The sequence below is a fragment of the Solanum pennellii genome, chromosome 2, assembly GCF_001406875.1.
Source record: "Solanum pennellii chromosome 2, SPENNV200".
Lineage (NCBI taxonomy): Eukaryota > Viridiplantae > Streptophyta > Magnoliopsida > Solanales > Solanaceae > Solanum > Solanum pennellii.
The window spans coordinates 40551737-40575614 of record NC_028638.1 but is presented as its reverse complement, the minus strand read 5'-3'; the positions used below and the strand labels follow the sequence as shown (position 1 = coordinate 40575614).

The 23878-nt window shown below is 29.1% G+C and overlaps 2 protein-coding genes across 2 annotated transcripts; both read left to right on the top strand.

The window, feature by feature from the left end:
• The first annotated feature begins 4322 nt into the window (after positions 1–4322).
• LOC107009194 (cyclic dof factor 2) lies at positions 4323–7601 on the top strand. Its single transcript, XM_015208482.2, has 2 exons — positions 4323–4631; positions 5929–7601. Exons 1-2 carry the CDS (start codon positions 4491–4493, stop codon positions 7198–7200), a joined length of 1413 nt encoding a protein of 470 aa, XP_015063968.1. The 5' UTR covers positions 4323–4490; the 3' UTR covers positions 7201–7601.
• Positions 7602–15706: 8105 nt separating this feature from the next.
• On the top strand, positions 15707–16551 carry LOC107010502 (probable calcium-binding protein CML30). Its single transcript, XM_015209788.2, has one exon. The coding sequence runs from the start codon at positions 15809–15811 to the stop codon at positions 16403–16405; it is 597 nt and encodes a 198-aa protein (XP_015065274.1). The 5' UTR covers positions 15707–15808; the 3' UTR covers positions 16406–16551.
• Positions 16552–23878: the final 7327 nt, after the last annotated feature.

Sequence of the window (23878 nt, the reverse complement as noted above, 5' to 3'; positions counted from 1 at the left end):
ATGATAAACATTACTATGTTATTATTCAGCAAGGGTATAGTTTAATTTAATTATTTTGATGAATACAGTTTTAAAAAAAAAATCATTAAATAAGGGATCCACCTATTATTTGTATGTCGAATCAAATCACCCTTCTCTTCCGTTGTATAAACATTTATACAAATCAAAGTTTATTTCTCTTCTCTCTATTTTTCTAATTTTCTCCTAAATTCACTCACTCACTTTATTTTGAATTTTGCTCTCCCTCCTAATTGTATTTTCACTTTTGTAGGTAACCACCTAAATCGTATTTTTTTATTTATTATTTTTGTTTGTATATATATTGCTGGCTTATGTTTATTTTTTTGGGTATTTTTTTCTCAAAACATGAAGTTTCATTGAAGATGTCAAAGAGGACCTATGATGTCCAGTATAGATCATACATATGGTTGATTCAAGTCTGAAAACAATTATCAACGAATCTCAAGCGGAATTATCGAATCATATTGAGCCAAGTTTGAATCAGATGAGAAGCATTCTAATACATCAATCAACAATTATTGATGACCAGCCACCATTACTGTCCCCATAAGAATAGTCATCAATGTTCATTCAATACTTTGTTATACATGACATCGTTTGGAACTGATTCTGGTAATGAACAATTTTTTATTTTTTAATGTATTTGTATGATATATACATTGATATCAATATTTTATACTTTTCAAGTAGTTTGTCAAAGTGTCCAGTAATTTCAAATTGAAATATCCTTTTGTTTTAATGTTCGAAGCAGATGAATCATCATTGTATATAACCTTCTGAAAATGGTTGAATGAACGCCTAATGTTAAGCATTATATAAAGCAAACCATATCATTATTTGAATATATAATCAAAGTAAACCATAGCATTATACAAAAACAATTTAACCCTATTTATATATAATCATAAATGATTAGTATACATATACAAATCAAAACATTTGTATATTGACAGAGTTATAGATACAGCCTTCTGAAAATGGTTGAATGAATGCCTAATGGTAAGCATTATATAAAGTAAACCATATCATTATTTCTATATATAATCAAAGTAAATTAAACCATAACATTATACAAAATCAATTTAACCTTATTTATATATATTCAAAAATGATTAATATACATATACACATCAAAACTCTTGTACACTGACAGAGTTATAGATATACAATTATTTTACATACAAAATATTTATACAATTACTTCCATTACTTTATACAATTATATATGTATATACATAATATAACTTAAACAATATACATATCTTACTTAAATGACATTTTTTTTTATATTTTACTTTATTATATACAAAACTATTTGAGGAATTTGTGTATATACAAGTACTATATACATATTTTTATTTATACATATACAAGTAATTGTATAGGTATATAATAATTACTTTATAATTTGATACAAATTAAACAATTTACATTCAATTTATTTACATTCGTATATAAACTTTATACACATTAAAGAGTTTAGTTTCCCGAAAACAAGTCTGTGTGGTCTTTCTGTCGCTATAAAATTCTTTTTTTGAGAAAAATATTTGATTTTGAATGTTTAACTTAAATCATGAGATTACGTAAATGTTTGTTACCGTATTTAGAGGGCTACTGTTACTATTTAAAGGAAAAGTAAAATATAGTACAAATTTTTTAAAAGAAACGTTTTAGACAATTAAAAGCTACATAACAAACTAAACTATACGCATAAAATATAATTATGTATTAAAGCATGTAATTAAGCATTATAATTATTATTATTATGACTATTATTATTATTATTTCAAAAATAAAAGAATATTTGCACAAAATTGACCAGTTAAAGCGAAATTTAAGTTGAAAAATCAACATTATAAAAAAGATCAAGGTTTACATAGCCTCAGTGTTTTAAAAGGCAGATCATAAGGCAAGACATTTTATACAGTACAAGACGAGGCGTAAGTCCCATGGATCGACGGGGCGTACTCTCGTGTATATTCATTTTTATAGTTTTATTACAAAAAAAATAAGCAAAAGTGAAAAAATTCTCTTAGAATCGAGAATGAAGTTTTCATTCTGTACATGCCAGATCATGAATTAGTAACTGCTTCCAATTTCCAAAAAAAAAAATACTAATTCATTTCAATGATTTATGTTTTTTATTTAAGATAATTATTAATAATCAAATAATAAATTAAAAAAATATTATAAATATTATTTGAGAAATACCATTAGACCAAGTCACCAATAATATGATGTAAAACAAAAAAGGTTTAAAAAAAATTAAAAACGGCGAGCATATGTTTTTACGGCCAAGACTTATGTTTTTATGCTCTAGGCTTATGCCTCAAATTTCAAAACTTATGCATACGTCTTTATATTACGCCTCAAAATGTTTTTAGTACTCCCCATTTTGTAATTCGCCTCAAAAACATTTTTAAAAATACTAAACAAAGCCAAAACAACTTTAAGCTTACACGGAGAAGTATTATAATATATAAAATGATATATGTATTATAAAGTTTTAGGGAATTAGAAAAGAGACAAATTTGACGCTATAACTGTTGTGTAATTTTTGCATTATGGAAGAAAAGGGTGTCAAATATGAATATGCCCATAGTAATTAATTGAGGTCACAATTTTGAACCTTTTAATATTCTTAAATATTTGGTTAAACGAGTCCTAATTAGATCTGTTAATAAAAATTTCATCAATAAATTGTTTGTGCTTATACTAAAAAATAAACAGATATACTAGTGAACCAATGAATAAAAGTCCTAATTATTTCGTTTTATTTACTAAATTAAGATATAATATATTATGCATTATACACATATATCATATCCATGAAGAATTTTAATTAGTTTTCTTAATTTTATTTATTCGTAGGGTCTATTTAACATGACATAAAGAATAATTTGATGATAATTTTATTGAGTAATTTTATCAATACAAAATTTTAAGTTAGGCGATTTTATTAATATAAAAATTTAAAATAAACGTTTTTATCAACATAAAAATTTTAATTGAGTGATTTTACGAAATACAATAAAATTTAATAATTTTACTAGATAAATTTTTAAAATGACCTTACGAGATACTTGCTAGAAATGTCAAAATATAATTCAAATTAACAAGCTATTGAAATTTGTATGGTTTGCCTTTTTATTAGGGATAATGCACAAGTACCTCCTCAATCTATGTCCGAAATTTCAGAGACACACTTATACTATACTAAGGTCCTATTACCCCGAACTTATTTTATTAATAATTTTTTACCCCTTCCGGGACTACGTGGCACTATCTTGTGGGTCAACGCTGATTGACTTTTTTTTTCAAGTTAGTGCCACATAGCCCGAAAAGGGGTAGATATTACTTATAAAATAAGTTCATGAATAATAGGATCTTAATAAAGTATAAGTGTGTCTTTGAAATTTCGGGCATAGAATTAGAAGATAGTTGTTTATTTTTTTCTTTTTATTAACTTGTTGAAAAAGTAAAAGTTAAAAAAAAAAAAAAAAAAAAAGGTGTTTGTGTTTTGCTCGTTCTGCACGCTTTGTGGTGTTCAACATTTGGCCCAACTTGTATTACCATCCACAAGAAAACTCAAAAAGTCTATTAAAAATAAAGTGAAAGCCGAAAAGTTTGGCGACTTGTTAAAAGTGGGACCCATAAAACGATGAATTTGGGGATGAGAATAAAAGCTAATGCTGACTCAGATTAAAAAGAGCCCTTCACTTTATTGAGAATCAAAAAAAAAAAAAAAAGCATAAATAACTAAATCTCCAAAACCACAAATAACTTGTGGCTCACAATTACTTTCTCTCTCTTACGTGGCACACCCTTGCCAGCTGTATTTAACACTTTTTAACAACAAATTATTTGATTACAAACTTAACCGTAATAACATAAACCATGTAATTTCATAAATAACATATATTTCAAGGTTAATATGTATATTTCGCGTAGAAAATAATGTGAAATAAGTGGTAGCACTAGCAAACAAAAAGGAATAATACATAAGTATCCTTCTAAATTATGATTGAATTTTTTAAAGACATATCTTAACTAAACTAAGGTCTTATTACTGTTTACAATTTTGTGAACCTTAGTGATATTCAAATATCTCACGTGCCTTAATTGTGTGGAGTCACAGAATTTGCCATGCATAATTATAAAAAAGAAAAATTCAGAAGATAATAAAACTTTATTTTAATTAGAGTGTGTTTGTAAAATTTCGATCATAGTCTAAAAAATATTTAGCGTATTTTTTCAAAAGAAAAATAGAAAAAACACACATATTGGATGTGTGGGGGTTGTATGTGTAATGTGTCAGATCTGCAGTAGAGTAAAAATGAGACCCAATACCCAAATTCGCCGGATTTGTTTGTTTAATTGTCTTCTCTCTTCTCTCTCTATACTTTTTTTCTCAGCTTTAGTATAGTAACTTGAAAAGGTTAAAGGCGTATACATACAGTTTGTATAATATGACAGACCCCGCAATTAAACTCTTCGGCAGGACAATTCAGTTGCCGGATATTCCGGATTCTTCGGGAGCTCAGGGAGATGATTCTTTGCCGGGAGACAATAACGGAGAATTAGAAGAAGAAGATGAAGAAGCTCATAAGGTAATTTCACACTTTGTGTTGATGAGAGTATTATTTGTTGATTTATTGTTTGTAATTTGTATGTGACTGTTGTTGACTTCCTATTGGACTCTGCTTCAGTTCGTTCAGGTGCATTTTCCTAGGGTTTTGAATCAGGGATAACCAATTGAATTATTAGGATTAATCCAGTCAACCAATTGAGATAAGAATAATCTCGTCGATCAATTGAGTTATTAAGATTTTCGTAGATTAAATTAAATGTATCCATGTTTGGATTAGGTTAGGTAATCACAAATTTCTCTTAATTGGGTTTTTTTTTCTTTTTCTTTTTTCTTAGTGTTCTCAACATTTTGTGAGGATATTTTTCATGGAAAATGTTTTTTTGAAAAATAAATTTGTTTCTTATTAATTTTTTAGTATTTGGTAAGTAAGCAAGTATATTATCTATATGTAATCGAGCAAGACAATATAGGAGTGGTGCCTCGGGGGTGGGATGGTCAAGGGATACCGGTTGGGTGCGTTGGTGGGCAGGGAGTATACGATAAACATATATGTACACTAGTGGAATTTGTTTTCCCTAGTTATATCAAGGAAGTCGTTTTCCTCGTTTTTAAGGAAAATTTCCATAATTTTGTACAACCAAACATGGGAAAATTTATCTCCATGATTCATTTTGAAATGGATAGTTATTAATTTTAATGGATTTAACTAGTTGCTGTGACATAATTTTTTAGGATCGGTGCAAGTTAACATGTTATAGAAGGTAGCTTTTGTAAAAATATATTTTCAATGAATTTATAGAAGTTTAACTATTTTACAATTGTAAGAAGATTGATTGAAGTTCAATTTTATTCCATCAACCAAACCAATCATGGTTTAACAACTTTCAGATCTCTATAACTCATATTTGTTTTACTTTTCTATTCTTGTAATGGGCAATCTATTAGTGCAAAAAAAGAGTAGTTTAATTCTAAGATACCTTTTATTTGTGTAATGATATGAATACTCTAATTTCCACATTCAGCAGGATGCAGATACTTAATTTGTTATGCACTCGTATCCTTAATATGACGTGGTTAGTCCCTTCATGGTATATAATCTACTATTGGTCTTGTTTTACCTTTGGCCTCTCAATATTTCTCTCTACAACTTTCGCATGCTTCTTACCTACGGAAAAGCTTGCTGTCTCAATAGTTATAAAAGACTAGTGAAATCCCGTCGAACCTTTTCTTTTGAGATCTCCCTATTTCTAACAATTTCATTAGTTCAAAGAAAAGTTTACCGACTCTATTTATTACTCTCTGAAATGCATGTACAGGATGACTTTGGAGGAAACCTGGATGATGACGAGGAAGAGATGGAAATTTTGACTGGCAAGGAGCTGCAGGATCAGAATTCAGAACCAACTAGAACTGATAGTATAAAGGAGCTGCCTGTTGATAACGACTGTTCAATAAGACCTTCAAAAAGTGAAGAAGAGCAAGGAGAAGCAAGTAATTCGCAAGAGAAAATCCTCAAAAAGCCAGACAAGATAATTCCATGTCCTCGGTGCAACAGCATGGAAACCAAATTTTGTTATTTCAACAATTACAATGTGAACCAGCCTAGACACTTCTGCAAGAGTTGCCAGAGATATTGGACAGCTGGTGGGACCATGAGGAATGTGCCTGTAGGTGCTGGTCGTCGGAAAAACAAGAACTCTATTCCACATTACCGTCAAATATCTGTCTCTGAAACACTTTCGAATACACAAACAGATTATCCAAATGGAATACAACAGCCTATTCTTGCATTTGGCTCCCCTACACCTCTCTGTGAATCAATGGCTTCAGTTTTGTATATTGCTGACAAAACAATGCATAATTGCTCACAAAATGGGTTCCACAAACCACAGGAGCCTGGGGTTCCAGTTAGTTACGTAGTTGGAGATAATGGAGATGACCATTCCAGAAGATCCTCAGTGACTTCTGCAAATTCAGAGGATGAGGTTAACAAAACTGTACCAGACCTGTTAAAGAAGAACTGCCATAACTTTCCACCTTACATGACTTACTATCCCGGGGCTCCTTGGCCATATCCGTGCAGTCCTGTCCCGTGGAACTCTGCAGTCCCTCCTCCTGGTTATTGCCCTCCTGGTTTTCCTATGCCGTTTTACCCTGCAGCTTCTTATTGGGGTTATACTGTAGCAGGTTCTTGGAATGTTCCTTGGATGTCCCCAGCTACTGTTTCCCTAATCCAAACACCTACGACTTCTGGTCCTATTTCTCCCGCTCTGGGGAAACACTCAAGGGATGAAAACGTACAAAAACCGCTGAGTAGCATGGAAGAACCTTCAAACGAGAGTAATCCTGAGAAGTGCCTCTGGGTCCCAAAAACTCTGCGAATTGATGATCCAGGAGAGGCTGCAAAGAGTTCTATATGGGCGACATTGGGAATAAAACATGATACCGTTGATTCAGTTGGTGGAAGTCCTTTCAGTGCTTTTCAGCCGAAAAATGATGACAACAATAGGGTTTCAGAAAACTCTACTGTATTACAAGCAAACCCAGCAGCATTGTCTCGGTCAGTAAATTTCAATGAGAGCTTATAAGCAGTTGTGAAATCATTGAGAATGTGAAATTCAGACAGTGTTGGCAAGGCCAGGCAGGAATTCTTCTGCTCAGTAACTCTTAAACTACTGTTACTTGTCGGCTTGTTTTGGTTAGCGTGAGTTCTTCACACAGTAGTGTTGGCTAAACTGTAGGATAGGTTCCTTCAATTTCATTCAGATCGGAGTAGATCAATATCTTGCAGCTAATATCTCCTTCTTGTGTGAAAAAGAAAGGTTCTTTTTGGTTGATAGTGTTCTCTTTTTTCTTTTCCATTTTTCGTAGTTGATGTATATAATTGTATTTAAGAAAGTGAGAGGTAAACTAGGCTGTTTGTGTAGCAAATTTGCCGTGTGATGAATAAGTTGAAGGTAAAATTAAAAGTTCATTATTTGCTTAATCATTTGTGGTGAATTTACTACTATTAATGCATTACGAGAATATGACGAATAAACTCTGTATAGCTCCTGATGATGCTTTAACATGTTTTTTTTAGCTCATCTCTAAGAAATGGATCATAGTTTATTTGAAGGAGTCAGCCTTTCATGTCTGTAAATTGCAGGGTAAGGCATTATTTAAAACTCCCTATGGCTCTATCTCTATGAGGTTGGGTAAGGTCTGCATTCACTCTTATCTTTTCTAGATCTCACTTGTGAGATTACACTAGATATGTTGTTGTTTATGGTACTCATTCATACTGTGTTTTCAGATAACAAGCTTTTACTTTGTTATCTGATTTTTGTACATGGTGTAGTCGGAAGAGCTACTAGCTAGTAGTGGATTTGTTGTAATTTGTTTCATCATTGTAATGAGAGAGATGGAGTGTGTGAGGAGGGAAGGGCCTTTGATACAATTTGAACTATTTACTCCAACAAGTAACAATGAATATATGTTGCTACTCTTGTGCTCGCAATCAAAGCATGGTTAATCACTAGGATCTTGTTAATTTTCTACTGCGGTTTGCCACACATGTGCATTGTTTGTGTCCGCTCGGACATAAAAATTATGAATTAAGAAGGGGAAAAAAAGGGTCGAAAATGGTATTTGAAAATTGAAATTGTTGGATCGACCCCCCCCCCCTCAATGCCTTCTAAGTCGAGCCTGTTGCATAGGGCTTATCTAGTGTGGTTTACATCTCCTGTGTGGTTTGCAGGCTATTACACGGTAGGGGATTTACCCAGTGAACACAGAGTGCTCACCAAAGGGCAGAAGCTCTGACAGAGGTTGTAGCAGCTGCGAGTTATCCGGGATTCCCAAAAAAAATTAAAATTGTGTTTGGTCATGAATACAAATTTGAGTTGTTTCTGAATTTATGTGAGTTATTTGGAGTAAAGATTCTGATAACAACTTTTTGGAGTTTTCGAAGGACAATTGTATAATAGTTTTAGCAAAAATATTTTTAGTCAGAAAATTGGACAAAATTTGGCTAGAATTATATTTTATTTATGTACCTTTTTAAATATTTTTATCTTTTTAACTTTAATACTTTTAACTAAAAAATGAAAAAAAGATCAGCTTATTTTAAAATAAAAAAACATATTATAATTTTTTAAATTTTATAATCAAATTTCTGATCATTTAACACTTTCATAATTTTATCCAAGAAAAAAGTGAAAAATGTCTAAGTTTCGAGCACTTATGTAGGTATTAGTAGGTTCATTTTGGTTCTTCAAATATAACCCTGAACATATTTATATATGTTAGTAAGGTCAAAAGTACTCCACTTTAACAGCCTGTTTGGCTCAGCTTAAAATTTGGTCAAACTGACTTAAAAGCTGGTTTTTGACTTATTTAGCTGTTTGACAATACTCAAAATAACTTATTTTAAGTTAAAAAAAAACTTATTTTAAGCCAAAAGTTAAAAGCTGGGATAGGGGTGTTTTTCTTTTTTTAGCTTATAAGCTGTTTTAAGTTGACCACATTTTTACCTTTTTGCCCTTAATATTTTTATACAATCTCCAAATTACCCACATAACCCTAACATCTCTTTCTTCCATTTTTCCTTTTTCACGTGTGGATGATAGACAATTACTATTACTAATGAATCAAAATAGAATAAATCTTAAATCTTTCAAGTGATCTATTCAAATTATATTTATTAAAATGTAAAATAAGTTGCACATATAACTTAAATAAAAATTTATATTCCTCTTATAAATAATTTGTGATAATATGTAAATAATTGACAATTATTATTACCTATGGATGAAACTAAAATAAAATCTTAAATCGTTCTTTGATCTATTCAAATTATATATCTTTAAAATCTATAATAAGTTTATATTCCTCTTATAAATAATTTGTGATGAGAAAGAAATATGTGAATGATAGCAAAATATAATTATTTATGGCTGTAAAATATAAATTAATTAACTTTTATTATGTTAACAGCTTTTAAGGGTATTTCAGACATTTTGATTTAAAAAACTGTTTATCAGCACTTATTTGCCAAACACATCAACAACTTTTATCCAAACGAATAACTGATTATTTTAAAAATAAGTTTCAGCACTTTCAAAAGTACTTTTTTAAAGCTGTTTTTATTAAGCTCATCCAAACAGGCCCTAAATATGTATAATAAGCTTATCTCTACAACCAATCCTATTAATATTCAAATTCAATAATTTAAAAGTTCTCTAAACAGAATTGATTAAGCAGAATTAAAGTTCTCATCTTTGCATTGTGTTGGAATATTTGTCTATTGTTCACTTCTTCTTTTTTTTAATGTTTTTGATTCTTTAGGATTTGGTAGAAAAACAATGGGATTTTTGGCTATAGCCATAGAGTTTTTCTCGAAGTTCGTTTTCATTTCTAGTTTATATTGTAATATCATGTGTTTTCAATTCCAAAAAGAATGATATTATTATTATCTATCATCTGTGATTAAAAAAATATATCTAGAAGGCAATATGTTAACATAAAATTGTATATTCCCATCAACATGAGCTATGCTGCACCGGTGAGAGTGTTTCACCCTTAACTAGAGTTATCAGGTTCAAGCCTAAGAAGAAAATCTTGTTGAAAGATTCAGAGCGTCAATGTGAACTCCAAACACCTGCGACGAAATCAAAAAATATAAAAAAAAAATTGTATGTCCTCCTTTGATATATAAGTGTGACAACAAGAAGGCAATATGTTTCCTCTTCTCAACCGTGTAATTCTTTTTCTTTTTTCGTTGCTAATTTTATCTTAAATCTTAATAGATGCTGCATATCCATAGTTACACATACATTTTACTTGATAAATGAAATTAATGTAGAACAAACACGTGTATACAAAACAAACAAAAAAATAAAAATTTAGGTCACATACACAATCTCATCAATGGGGCTAGCACCAATAGATATGTTTTTAAATTTGGAAATTTGATCGATACATCTGCTACTAATATATAAGCCGTGATAACCGCACACTTCGTTGTATTAATATTTATTTGTATGATTTTCACATCATATATAACAATTTTTGTTGATAAAAAGGTGTTTTTAATTTAATAAGATAATTTTGAGTCAAAATATAATTTAAAGATAAATATGAGCTATTGCAAAAAGTTTAAGGGTATTTTGACTCTTTTTTCTATTTAATTTATGTGGCAGTGAAATTCTATTAGCGTGCAATGTGGCATTTTACATGACAGTTAACAACTTTCATTAATAATAACATTTTTTAATCCAATAATTTAACAGAAAAAATAATTTTGAGCCGAAATATAATTTAAAGATAAATATGATATATTCGTTTTAAGAATTTTTTAACCTTCTTCTATAAATAGATTTATACTTTTGCTCTTGATATTCTATATTAAATCATATTTTGGGACTTTTTAAAGATGTTTCTGCATTACTTTTGCAATTTATATTTTGCCCTTAATATTATATTTTATTACTTCAGTTGTTTTGTCTTTTTCTGTAAATAAACTACAATTTTGTGCCTTTTGAAGATGCTTAAATTATTCTCTCTCTTTATTATTTTTGTTTGCTACGGTTTATTCCAACTTCTGATGATTAATTAATGAAAATGTAAATTATTATAAACTATGATTACTGAGAAATTCAAATAATTGATCATTAATGAGAAATATAAATTTTAAATTTAATACTATGCTCATTTCAATTTTAGAAATATTATTTGACTAGATATAAAAATTTGAAGAAGAAAAAAATGACATTTTAAATTTGTATTCTTAAATAAGTCTTTGAAAACATATTAAAATTTATTCTTCATATTTTATATGTGTCATATAAATTGGGATACTAAAAGTAACATATTATTTGAAAATTATGTTATGAATATCATAAATCACAACTTATAGCATTTAAAAACATATCAAAAATTGATTTAACTCTCGAAATATCATAAATGCCACATGTAAATTGGGATAAGAAATAACAAAGGGAGTGTTTAGTATGAAGCCCAAATAAACATTATGTTAAAGAGAATACTATATATTATCTAGTATATGTAATATGACTTAGCAACTTGTTTAGATAGATATTGTATTATTAATTTTAATATAATATAAATTATCATATATACCTTTTTAATTACAAACATAATTTTTAAATTACAAACATAGCAAGAAAATGTTTTTTCAGAGTTTTATTCATATAATTAATTTAGGATTAATTTTTCCTCTTCTTTTTTTTGAGGTTATATGTGTAGTTTACGGTGATGACAATTATGGTATTAACTAGACACAAGCGCCTATGCTAGCACGGGCCAATATTAAATTTCTTTTTCCCCTCATAAGTAATACAAATAAAATTTAGAGAGTCAATTAAATTTTCACATGATTTTTATATATTTTAAGTTGTTAAATATTGTAATTTATGGTATTTTTATTTAAATTTTAAATAATAAGTACTCCCTCAGTCCGGTATATATTATTTGTCATGTTGCGCTTTTCGAAAGTCACTCAAAGTTAAATTAAATTACACTAATTCAATGTTTAAACAAAATAGATATTCTGAAACTATATGAAAAGTACTATAAATTGCAATTTTGTGCATATTAATGTGACGAAAAAACACATTTTAAAATGTTAGTCAAATTTTTTATATTTTGATTCTAAAAATAGAAATCACAACAAACAATACCAGACGGAGGGAATATGTGTTAATTTTCTTGTCTCAATATATGTAGCACAAATAGAATTTGAAGAGTCAATATGTTGTTAATTATTGAAATTTACAATATTTTTTTATATAGTTTCAAATTAAATAATACATGTTATTTCTTTTGTTCCATTTTACGTGACACAGATAGATTAATTTTATGACTCAACCGAATTTTTATATATGTTTTTTTAAGAAAAAATATATTTTAAAATATTACTTATCATAATTTATAATATTTTTTATGTAATTTTAAAATATTAAAAAAAAATCAAAACAAACAAATTAAAACGGAGGAAGAAAATAGACAAAAGTAATTAAAGTGTGGAACCACACAGGTAAAACATACATGTTGACTGCCTCCTGTGTGGTTAACTGGTTATCCACACTTATAAATAAGTAATAGGTTTACGTAATTTTTAATATATTACATCGTCACATACAACACTAATATGGTCAGATTACAAAATATCAATCACAAGAAAATACATCAAATAATTTAAATTCATTATGTAAATCAATCACCAATTCTATCCACGCACCAAATTTGCTTGGTGTTTGAGTATGTCCAAATCACTTTATAGTTTGTGGTGTATATGGTTTTTGATTGGATTAATGTATTTACATTGACAATTTAAAGAAAAAAAATGGTAAATTAGTAAAACTACTATTGATTAATTTGAGTTGATGTATTTCATGTCGAAATGACGATCATACTATTATACTAACTTGAGAAGTAAAATACTACTATGTGCTAAAATAATTAGAATTTTGATATAAACAAATCATATTGTATACAAATATACGAAGAAATTTTTGATACTAAATTAAATTGAAAACACCATTATGTTATATATACACTTTTGGTGAATTGTGATGGTATAGTGTGTATTTAATATAATATAGATAATTTATAGACACCAAATTTGTTTGGTGTATGTATATGTGATAGGAGAAAATATAACTTTAGAGAGAACAAATGGTGGGATACAAACACACCTTTCATTACTTGCATAGATTAAACAAATGGTATTGAATAAAAAAAGAAGAAAGATAAAATTATTAGAAAATACAGATAAAGTATAATAATAAAAAAATTAACTATCAAGATATGAAATGCCTTCATTTGATGGATTGTTTTCTGGATTTTCATTACCAATTACACTATTAAAAGTTTGGAATGTAGTTGGCGTTTTCACATGTAATATGAAATTATGATTTTAAATTAGTGTCTGGATTTTAGATATGTGATTTGAGATCATGATATTCAAAAAAGAAAATATGATTTGGAATTTCAAATTATTATTTGTTTTCAAATTTAAAACTTGTACCGTTTTAAATAATATATCATATAAAATTTTGGAGGAAAAAAAAGAGGGACTCAATGTTTGGTGCAAAGAAATTGTGTATGTAACGTATGAAAGGATTATATAAAAAAATAACTAGTTACTATTGTTATTGATTAGTGTAATTTTATAAAATTATGTGTATTTAAGAGCTTGTAATTATAAATATTATTTATTAAAAAATAAAAATATATAATTTATTAATACGACCTTTGAATATTTTGATATCTTTAATTTACTCATTTGATAAGATTGAATGAAAAAATTACAATTTATTATTGATCAATTTTGATAGATGATAAAGCCATAAGTCAAAGAATGAAATGCTACATTCGTACTTTACTACACTTAATTATCAAACCAAAAAAATCATGGAGTGCGTAACATATGGATGCCCATATTGAACCATGATATCAACAATATATACGTATAAATTTTTTTGGTTAATTGACTATTTTTTTTAATTTTTATTTGATATTCAAAATTTATATTAAAGTTTTGATTAAATTTGAATCACGCATTGCATGACTTATTTTCGGGTGGGCATAAACACCGGAAAACCGAAACACCGAACCGAATCGAAATTTTTCAGAATTTCGGTTTCGGTTTTCGGTTCGATTTTCGGTTTACTTTTTTGTATTTTTTAAAATTTCAATTCGGTTTTCGGTATGTATTATTTTGGTTTTCGGTATTTCGGTTTAAACCAAAATATTATACTATAATTTATATTGTATTAATTAATAATTATTAATATTAAATAATTTTTTTAAAAAAAGAAACCCTATGGCCCTATTCACTCTCTCTTTCATCTTTCTACTGATTTTCTTTTTCTCTTGGTCTTTCCTCTTCCTCTCCTCTTCTCCTCTTCCTCTTCTCCTCCAGCCGGAAGCAGCAACAGCCCCGGCCGTCCGCCAGAAGAAGCAGCAGCGTCGCCGCGTTGTCAAGCAGTCAGCAGCAGCCGCGCCGCGCCGTCCGTCAGGCGCCATCAACATTCAACCAGTCAGCAGCCAGCAGCCAGCAGCCGCGCCATCAACATTAAAAAACCAAAATAAAAAACCGAACCAAATTAATAAAACCGAACCAAAATATTTCAATTCGATATTCGGTACACAAATTACAAAAAGCAAAACCCAAAAAAATCAGAAAAAAAACCGAAATCGAACCGAAATATTGAATGTCCATCCCTAGTTCGACCAGTGATTGTGGAGTGCTCCCACTTCACTTTCAAAAAGAATAAAAGAAGGTTCATTTTTTGCATTTATATCCACTACTAATATATAAGAGACAATAAGCACACATATCTATAGCGACGTATTTGCTTTTCAAAAAAAAATTTAACTTGAAAGATAATTTAGTCATTTTAAGTTTATTGGACTATTTTTAAATTAAAATTATCAATCCACTACTAATATATAAGAGGAAGTAAGTACACACATCTTAATCGACGTGTGTACTTTCCAAAAATAAAATTTAAGTTCAAGGATAATGTAGTTATTTTAAGACTATCAAAATTATCACTCATGCCACATATTAATTTAAAAAATACGTTTAAAATCTTATAAAAATAACTAACAACAAAATTATAAAATTAAAATAAATAAAATAATATATATTAGCCCGAACTTGTCCGAGCTTTTCTATCTAGTACAATTTAGAGGGTAAAATATATATATTTTTTATCTTTGACTACAAATGTTTTTAATATTCTTTATAATATATTGAGTGTTATGTCATTATATAAATGAAAAAAAATTTATTTATTTATAAGGAAAATCTAATTTTATTTTCAAGAATGATTTCTAATCATACTATACATTCACTATAATACAGATAAGATAAAAAATCCATTTATAAACATTACTTTATTTTCAAGTATAATTCCTAACCATATTCTAAAAGGAGTCCTGATATATTTATAACATTGAGATATATTACACTTTTTATTTAGTTGTTATTATAACCTATATAAATAAATAACAAATATATATATATTTGATTCCCTATAAATCCTCTTCACCCTACACACAACACTAGAAAAGAGAGAAGAAAAAAACCCAATCTTCTTTGCTCTGTTTCTCTATCACCCTTGAGGAGGAGAAAGGAGGAGAGAAATTAGAAACTCTTCTCCATTTTTTCTCAATTTAGGCAAAATGTCAGCTTCTAACTATCTCAATCGCTTTTCAATCAAAAAATTACCCGTTAGTACCGTTCCTGTTCCTCTCGTTATCCATGGCTTAGTTGGGTTCTTTTTGTTGTACATAATTTTCGATTGGGGAAGAAAATTTTTGAATTTCTTATCCCAATCGCAAAAATCCAAATCAGAAAAAGGAAATCATAATACAACAACATCCCACCATAATGTGCCTTATTTGTTAGTTGATGTAAGTGTATACAGAGATGAAGTAGAAACCATAATGGGTAAATTGGGAATTTTTTGTAACCCAGATGGTGATAAGCTTTATCACGAGAGGTTCGATTCGGACAATTTTCGCGATTTGTTTGGAGATGATGATGATAACAATAACGATAACAATAATAGTAATATTATGCAGGAATTAGGAGAAGCATTCGATGTATTTGATGAGAACAGAGATGGTTTCATTGATGAAATGGAATTGCAGAAAGTTTTGTGTGCACTTGGATTTAAGGAAGCTGCAGAGCTGGAGAATTGCAGGAAGATGATTTTGGCATTTGATGGAAATAAAGATGGGAAGATCGATTTTGAGGAATTTGTAGAAATGATTTAATGATTTTTTTGTTTATAGAAGCAAATTCATAAGCTATTTTAATGTGAGTTTATTGTTTTTGCTAGACAAGAAAATTATTATTATTACTGTTATATTTTTTACTACTATAAAAATACAAACTACTCATCCTATTCTTTTGTTGGGTATATTTTCTTCATGAAAAAGGCACATCTTTATTGTGTTAGTGTTATTATTTTTCTTATTTTGTCATCATTGATTTTGGCTTTTTAGAAAATCTTATTGGATCGCTAGTCAATGCGTGATTAAATTTTATTCAGAATTTGAATATGAGTTTTAAATATCGAATAAAAAATAAAAAAGATATGACTCTTTAGTAGAGTTCGCATTGCTTTTAGTGTGAGATACTTTTATAAGAATAAATTACTGGATATATTATATTGATCATATTAATTGATCAATTATCTCGTAATAAAATATTGATATATATTTTTTCACTAAAGTGATGTACATAGTATTATGGGACCTAAAATAAACTAATGATAATTGTATAGTTGTATAATATTTGGTAATTATTATATACACATGTAGAGTTGTAAAAAAGGATCGATCTTGTCTCATTTGGCTCAAGCCTCGTGGGGGGCTAGGACAGGCGGATCTTTTATGTTGAAGGGCTTGAAAATGTTCAACCTAACCCAATTCTAGAAGGGTCGAGGGCTAGAGCGGGTTAGCCCTTTTTTCATTTTTTTTAATTGTTTTTCTTTTCAAACTTATAATTCTATAACATCAAGAAAATGAGAAGATTTTCAAGTCAAATATGGCAAACAATGGTGTTGTTTCAATAACACTAGCAAAAAATCTAGAGTAGTTAGCATGTATACCTCATACGCGAGCGAGATAAAAGAGTGACAAGCAAGATGGGAGGAAAGCAAGGGCGCGAAATTTGTCCATGTATCCTAGATATATACAAATCTATTTACATGAAGTGTATTTAGAAAAAACTAACCTAATTTAGTCCATATATTTCGATAACAGATGTATCTGGACGTACCAAAGTCCGTAAGATTCATAATATTGCAACATATAGTGTATTTAAGTAATTCGATTATATATTAGTGATATTGTTGTAAGTTACCCTTGAATAAGAAAATTTAACCCATGGGCCGATCCGGCCCAACCCTGATTAAGCCTCAAGGGCCAAAAATATATATGAATTGAACTTATAAGTCCTAATTTAAATAGACTTGAAAAATCTCTACCCCATAAACAGGTTAGGTTATTTAGCTAAGTAGATTACTATTTATTTTTAATTAATATTATACGTGACTCAATTAATGTAAAATCTACAATTAATATTTAATGTAGAAAAAAATCACGTGTTAGATTGTTTACTTGATTAAATGTACTAAGTCCAAGTTTTTATATATTGATTCTCCCTTCATCTATAGGAGGTTTTACCACAAATTTTATTACAATTTCATTATCGACAATGTGGTGATATAAGATAAGTGCAAATGAGTAGAGATCGACTAACGTTTGCGCTAATATATTTGTCAAATACATTTTCTATAATAAAATTGTTTATGTTACTATCATACTCAAGATTGTGATATGTATATTAAATTTATGTGATAGTAAAAATATTTATAATTGACGTTTATGTTTACGCGTGATGAAAACAATACAATAATAAAAATTAAAATGATTAATTATGCGACTTATCTTATGTAGGAAGTAAATATACCAAAATTTGATAATTCAAAGAAATTAAATTTATCGACTATTGAGTACAATCCTTTTATGTTTATTATGAAAAATTTAAAGGAAACCTTACTCATTTGATGTAATTGATCTTTTGAATCAGATAATTTTCTATGTATATTTTTCATCATATAATCCTTTTTTCATTCAATATTGAGATTGTTTGTGTGAATGACAAATGGAAAGAAACGAAAATTTGCACAAAAAATCTTTACAAATAAACTTTGCAAACCTCATTGACCAAGGAGAAGAAAATTATTGTGTTTATATAAATAAAATATTTCTTTAAGCTCTTTAAAAATTGTGAAAAAAGTGTGTGCTAATAGTTCCATTTTTTCTTTATGAAATAACAAGTCAAAAGAGTAGTTTGAAAGAATAATTTCAATTAAATTATAATTTTTTTATTTTTTATTGAAATTTAACTTTAACACTTTAAAAATATGTTATCTCTAAATAACGATTAGATGTATTTTAAGAAAAAAATATTATATATATAAAAGAAGTCATAACAATCTCAGATGTAGAATAGTTAAAACCGACCTAGCTCATGGTGCCGGTCCAACCCAATCCGTTATTAGAGTATGGTTGGGATAAGATTTCTCAAGTTTAATTTAAAACTACGACTTATAAGCCCGATTCATATGAGTCTTTGGCCCTAGAAGCTTGATCGGGACGGGATCGGGGTCGGCACGTAAAACCTTTTTATTTAAGAGTAACATACAATAATCTCAGTAGTATATTGTCTAATTACTTAAATACATGTTATGTTGTAATATTATGAATCTTATCAGATTTTGGTACGTCCAGATACATGTATCTTGGAAGTTGGAATATTATGGACTCAAATTATGTTAATTTGTTCTAGATACACTCCATCCAAGTAGATATACATGTATCTAGGATACATTAAAAAAAAACTCGCACTTCGCCTCCCTCCCATCTTGCTTGTCATTCTTTTATCTCGCTCGCGTATCTGGTATAGGAGATAGACGTTTATTACACTAAATTTTTTCTAGTGTTATTGAAACAACACCATTATTTTGATTTGAAAATCCTCTCATTTTTTTGATATATAGAATTATAAGTTTGAAAAGAAAAAAAAATGAAAAAGGGGCTAGGTCGCCCAGCCTTCGACCCTTCTAGGTTGAATTGGGTTGAGCGTTTTTAGGCCTTACCAAATGAAGGGTCAGGCCACCCTAGCCCTTTAAATTTCTTGGCCCGTAAGGTTTGGTCCATGTGGGGCTGGGCTCATCCTTTTTGACTGCTCTACCCAAATGCCATATTTTTTTTAAACAAGGTCTTCGATCACGCGACATAATAACTCCTTATTATTATTCAGTGTTTCTAACGAATTCTCATTTCTATTTATTTAATTAAATTTTATTTAACAGAATAAACTAAAATTAAAACTAAACTAAACTACATGAAGAGAAATTTACTTTATTGACCTGTGTCGGATCAGAGAAGACGTTCTTCAGCCAAAACATACAGTACAGAAAGAATCATATAAGGTTCTTGTCATTCTGAAACAATTCGGCAATTCTTTACTTTATTTGTCGAATCAATTTTTTTGAAGAAGACTTGAAAATAATTTTAATTTACTCTGTTGACCTGTGTTAGAAACAGGGGAAGACGTCCTTCAAGACAGAACATACAATACAGAAAAAATCATTTGTGAATCTCGTCATTCTGAAATAGCTTGCCAGTTCCATGCTTTTATTTGTCGAGTCAATCTTTTCGAAGAAGACTTGAAAATGATTTTCAAAAAATGATTGAGATCACTATAAAGATAAAAAAATGTCGAATCCACATTCTCAAATTTCTCATTACATTTCGCTCAATCACACCAGTCAACATTATATTTCAACCTTTTGGCTCTTAAATATATATACATTTTTTTCAATATCTTTCACTATTATTATTTCACAATAAAACATGATCTGTTATAAACAATTTGTATTATAGTGAATGTCTAATTATGTGGAGTCCCTGTAGGATATGGTTAGGAATCTTACTTGGAGACCAAGTAAGGTTTTTCCTATAAATAAAGGGTTTTCTTTCATTGTAAAGAAGATTTGTGAAAGAATTATGAATCCTAAATATACTTCAAGAGAAATAAGAAGTCTTTTCTCTTCTCCCTACTTTCTTCTTCTTCTAATTTCATATAGTTTCATAACACGTTATTAGCACGATTGTTCTATTCTTAAAGAATGATGAAGAAGATGGAAAAAGTGCAAAAGAGATCTTGCATAAGTTATGCAATTAGGTTCTTATATCTTCAAGGTATGATTTATCTTTACATTATAATTATTTATGTAACAGATTTGGAGGTAGCATCTAAAGTAAATATTTAAAGAGACTTGTCGACTTTCTATACGTTTAATTTTAAACGACTGGAAAGAGAATTTCTTAATTTATTTTAGTAATTAAATAAGCACAATTTAGTGAAAGATATATTTTCAATCTCTGCATGAAGTACGTGATCTATTAAACTATATCTATTAACTGCTAGTGTTGATTATAAGAAATCATTATTCTCAGTTTTATGTGTAATTATAATATACGATCATATTAATGATCATCAAAAGTGATAAAATTAAATTATTTTGAAGGCTTGAGGTTGAGCCTCATTGTGGGTAAGACGATAGATTTAAGTTTTATCGCACCAAAAGAATAAGACGATGGATTTATGTCTAATCGCACAAAGAGGGTAAGACATTGGGTTAAACTCCTGATGCACTATGATGATAAGATATTGGGTTCAAGACCCGTCGATTTATGACCTAAGACACTTTTATATGGATAAGACATTGAATGTAAGTCTCAATGCACCATATTGATAATATAATAATGACTAAAGAAAAACTAATGTGTTTTTGATGAGAAGTCATGAAATTTACTGAATTTGCTCCATTACGTAAAGTGAATATGGTTGTAGTGCATAATATGTCTGAAAGAAGACAAGTGATTGAATAATGCACATAGATATGAAATGAGGTACTAAAGCTATCATTATTTGATATGCTCACATATTTGTGTTTCATTCATGAAGAATGACAACTTTTGATAAATGGTAAAAATACAGATCCATTCTTTAGAGTGAATGGGGTGATAAGCCACAATGCTAGACGTGAAAAGATAGATAAATTTGATCAATGATGTGGTATCACCAAGAATGTTTGTCTCTAAGAAGACATTAATTATAGAAAAATTTCATGTTTTATCTTCAGGCTTGTATTGTACAAGAATTAGTGCAATTGAGGCACATTCTACGGTAAATAAGAAGTTTACTAATTCCAATACTTTCTTAGTTTGACACGATTGTCTGGGACATCGTTAGTCTATAATGTTTAGACGAATTATGAAAAATTAAAATGGACATCCATAGAAGAAATTAGAAATTCTTTTAAATGGTGAATTTTCTTGTACTACTTGTTAGCAAGGCAAGCTAATTGTGAGACCACCATAAACGAAAGTTGAGATTGAATTTTCTGTATTCTAGGAACGTATAGAGATATTTGTGTACCTAGTCATCCACCTAGTGGAATGTTTAAATATTTAATGGTCCTAATAAATGTTTCTTCTATATGGTCTCCTGTGTACCTATTATTATCTCGCAACTTGATGTTTGCAAAAATATTGGCACAAATAATGTGTTACATGCACAATTTTCTTCAGATTAGTTCATTCAATGATGGGATCACGACTCACCTAAAGGGTAAAGTAATTGAGAAGTAATAAATCTGAAAATTACTCTTGGAGTAAAATTGAAATTTACTCATATAATAATAAGTTAGAAATTTACTAAATCAGAAGGTATATGGCGTAAGTAAACTTGGAGTTTACGAGTACTAATAATTTTATTAGTTGGCATGAATAATTTGGTCATCCCAAAGATATGCATATTGAGTAATGGACATACATTGAAAAACTAGAAGATTCTTCAAGAATTCTTTTGTTGTTTGTTCTCATGACAAGTTGATTGGATCAACTAATATTGAGATTAAATCTCTAAATTCTGAAAAGTATAAAAGGTGAATATGGGTCCATTCACCTATCATGTGACAAGATAAAAAGATGCATTTATAAGATAATCACATGTGCGTTTGTTGTCAAGATGTAGTTTGACATTCACAAAATAGTTTGTGCAAAAATAATTGAGTTAAGAGCACAATTTCAGAATATGTAATCAAGATAATTTATCTTGATAATAGATGTTGTGATATTAAATGTTTGAGATAGTGAAATCATTGCTTGTGAAAATAAAGCTTCACGTGTTGATCTGAAATATGATACCGCATACAAAAGTAATTGTATGCATCAAATCAACAAATTATGATCAGATTTTCTTTCTATTGATTTATGATCAGGGACCAAATATTTTTCATCTGATTATTTTGGTATATAGTATATAATCAATGAATATACAGTGATGCACAAAGATAGATTCTCCAAAAGATTGAGATATATGTTAGTTTGTCTAACATAAGGGGGAGATTAGAAACAACACAAGAGTTGTAAATACATCTATTGAATGTCCCTTAAAGATAAAGTCTATGACATGCGTGAAGCATGATAGACTAATCAATTCTAAATAAAATAATCCTTGAAAAAGGGGGAGGATCAAAGAATCAAAATGATCATGATAAGGATACAATGTGTTCTTGAAGATTTTACGACATAACACTTTATAAAACCTTATGAGAGGGACAGCTACCTAAAAATAATGAAGTGATGAGATCTCAATAAGTTATGTCGTATTGTGAATCAATACAAATGATATATCGATGAGGGTATCTTTGATACAATAGCACGCAATATCGTAAAAAATTATTATGATATAAATTCTATGAGTATTAAGCATGCTGGTGTAGAAATAATTATCAAGTGAAAAGTGAAATGGTGCATCTTGGTAAGCATAAAGCTTATTTGCCTTGCAGTCTAGGCACTAGAAGATGGGTTCGAAATCTAGCATATACAAGATTTTGGAAAACTTGTTTATCATCCTCATAAGGATTAAATAGATTCAAAATGCATAGAGTATATTATGCAAGTTGATGACTAGAATTGAAACTCTTGGCAATAGATTATTTGCTTAAGAAGTTAAAGTAAGGAACTTGGAGAAATCTTTGACCCTGAAAGGAAGATTTATAAAAGGAGATAGAAGAAAGTATATTTCGTCAAGGTTTTTCTACACTCATTGTCTCCCAAGAATGGTGATGTCAACATGCAAGAGGTTTGTTCAAGTAATATTTATTCACCAAGTCTCTACCAACTACAACTTTCAAGAAGATGTGTACAAGCTTGAAAAACGAAGATTGTAGTCTCTGAATTGATGTTCTCATAAGGGGGAGTTAATACGCGATGTACTCTTTTTCCCTCACAAGGTTTTGTCCCACTGGGTTTTCCTTGTAAGGTTTTTAATGAGGCATCCATAATGCGTATTATTAGATATGCGTACTCTTTTTCCTTCACTAGATTTTTTTTTCCACTGGTTTTATCTAGTAAGGTTTTAACGAGAAACATAATCTATCGACATTCAAGGGGAGTGTTATAAATAATTTGTGTTATAGTGAATGTCTAATTATGTGGAATCCTTGTAGGATATGGTTAGGAATCTTACTTGGAGACCAAGTAAGGTTTTCCCTATAAATAAAGGGTTTTCTTTTGAAGATTTGTGAAAGATCTATTAATCCTAAATATACTTCAAGAGAAATAAAAAGTCTTTTCTCTTCTCCCTATTTTTTTCTTCTT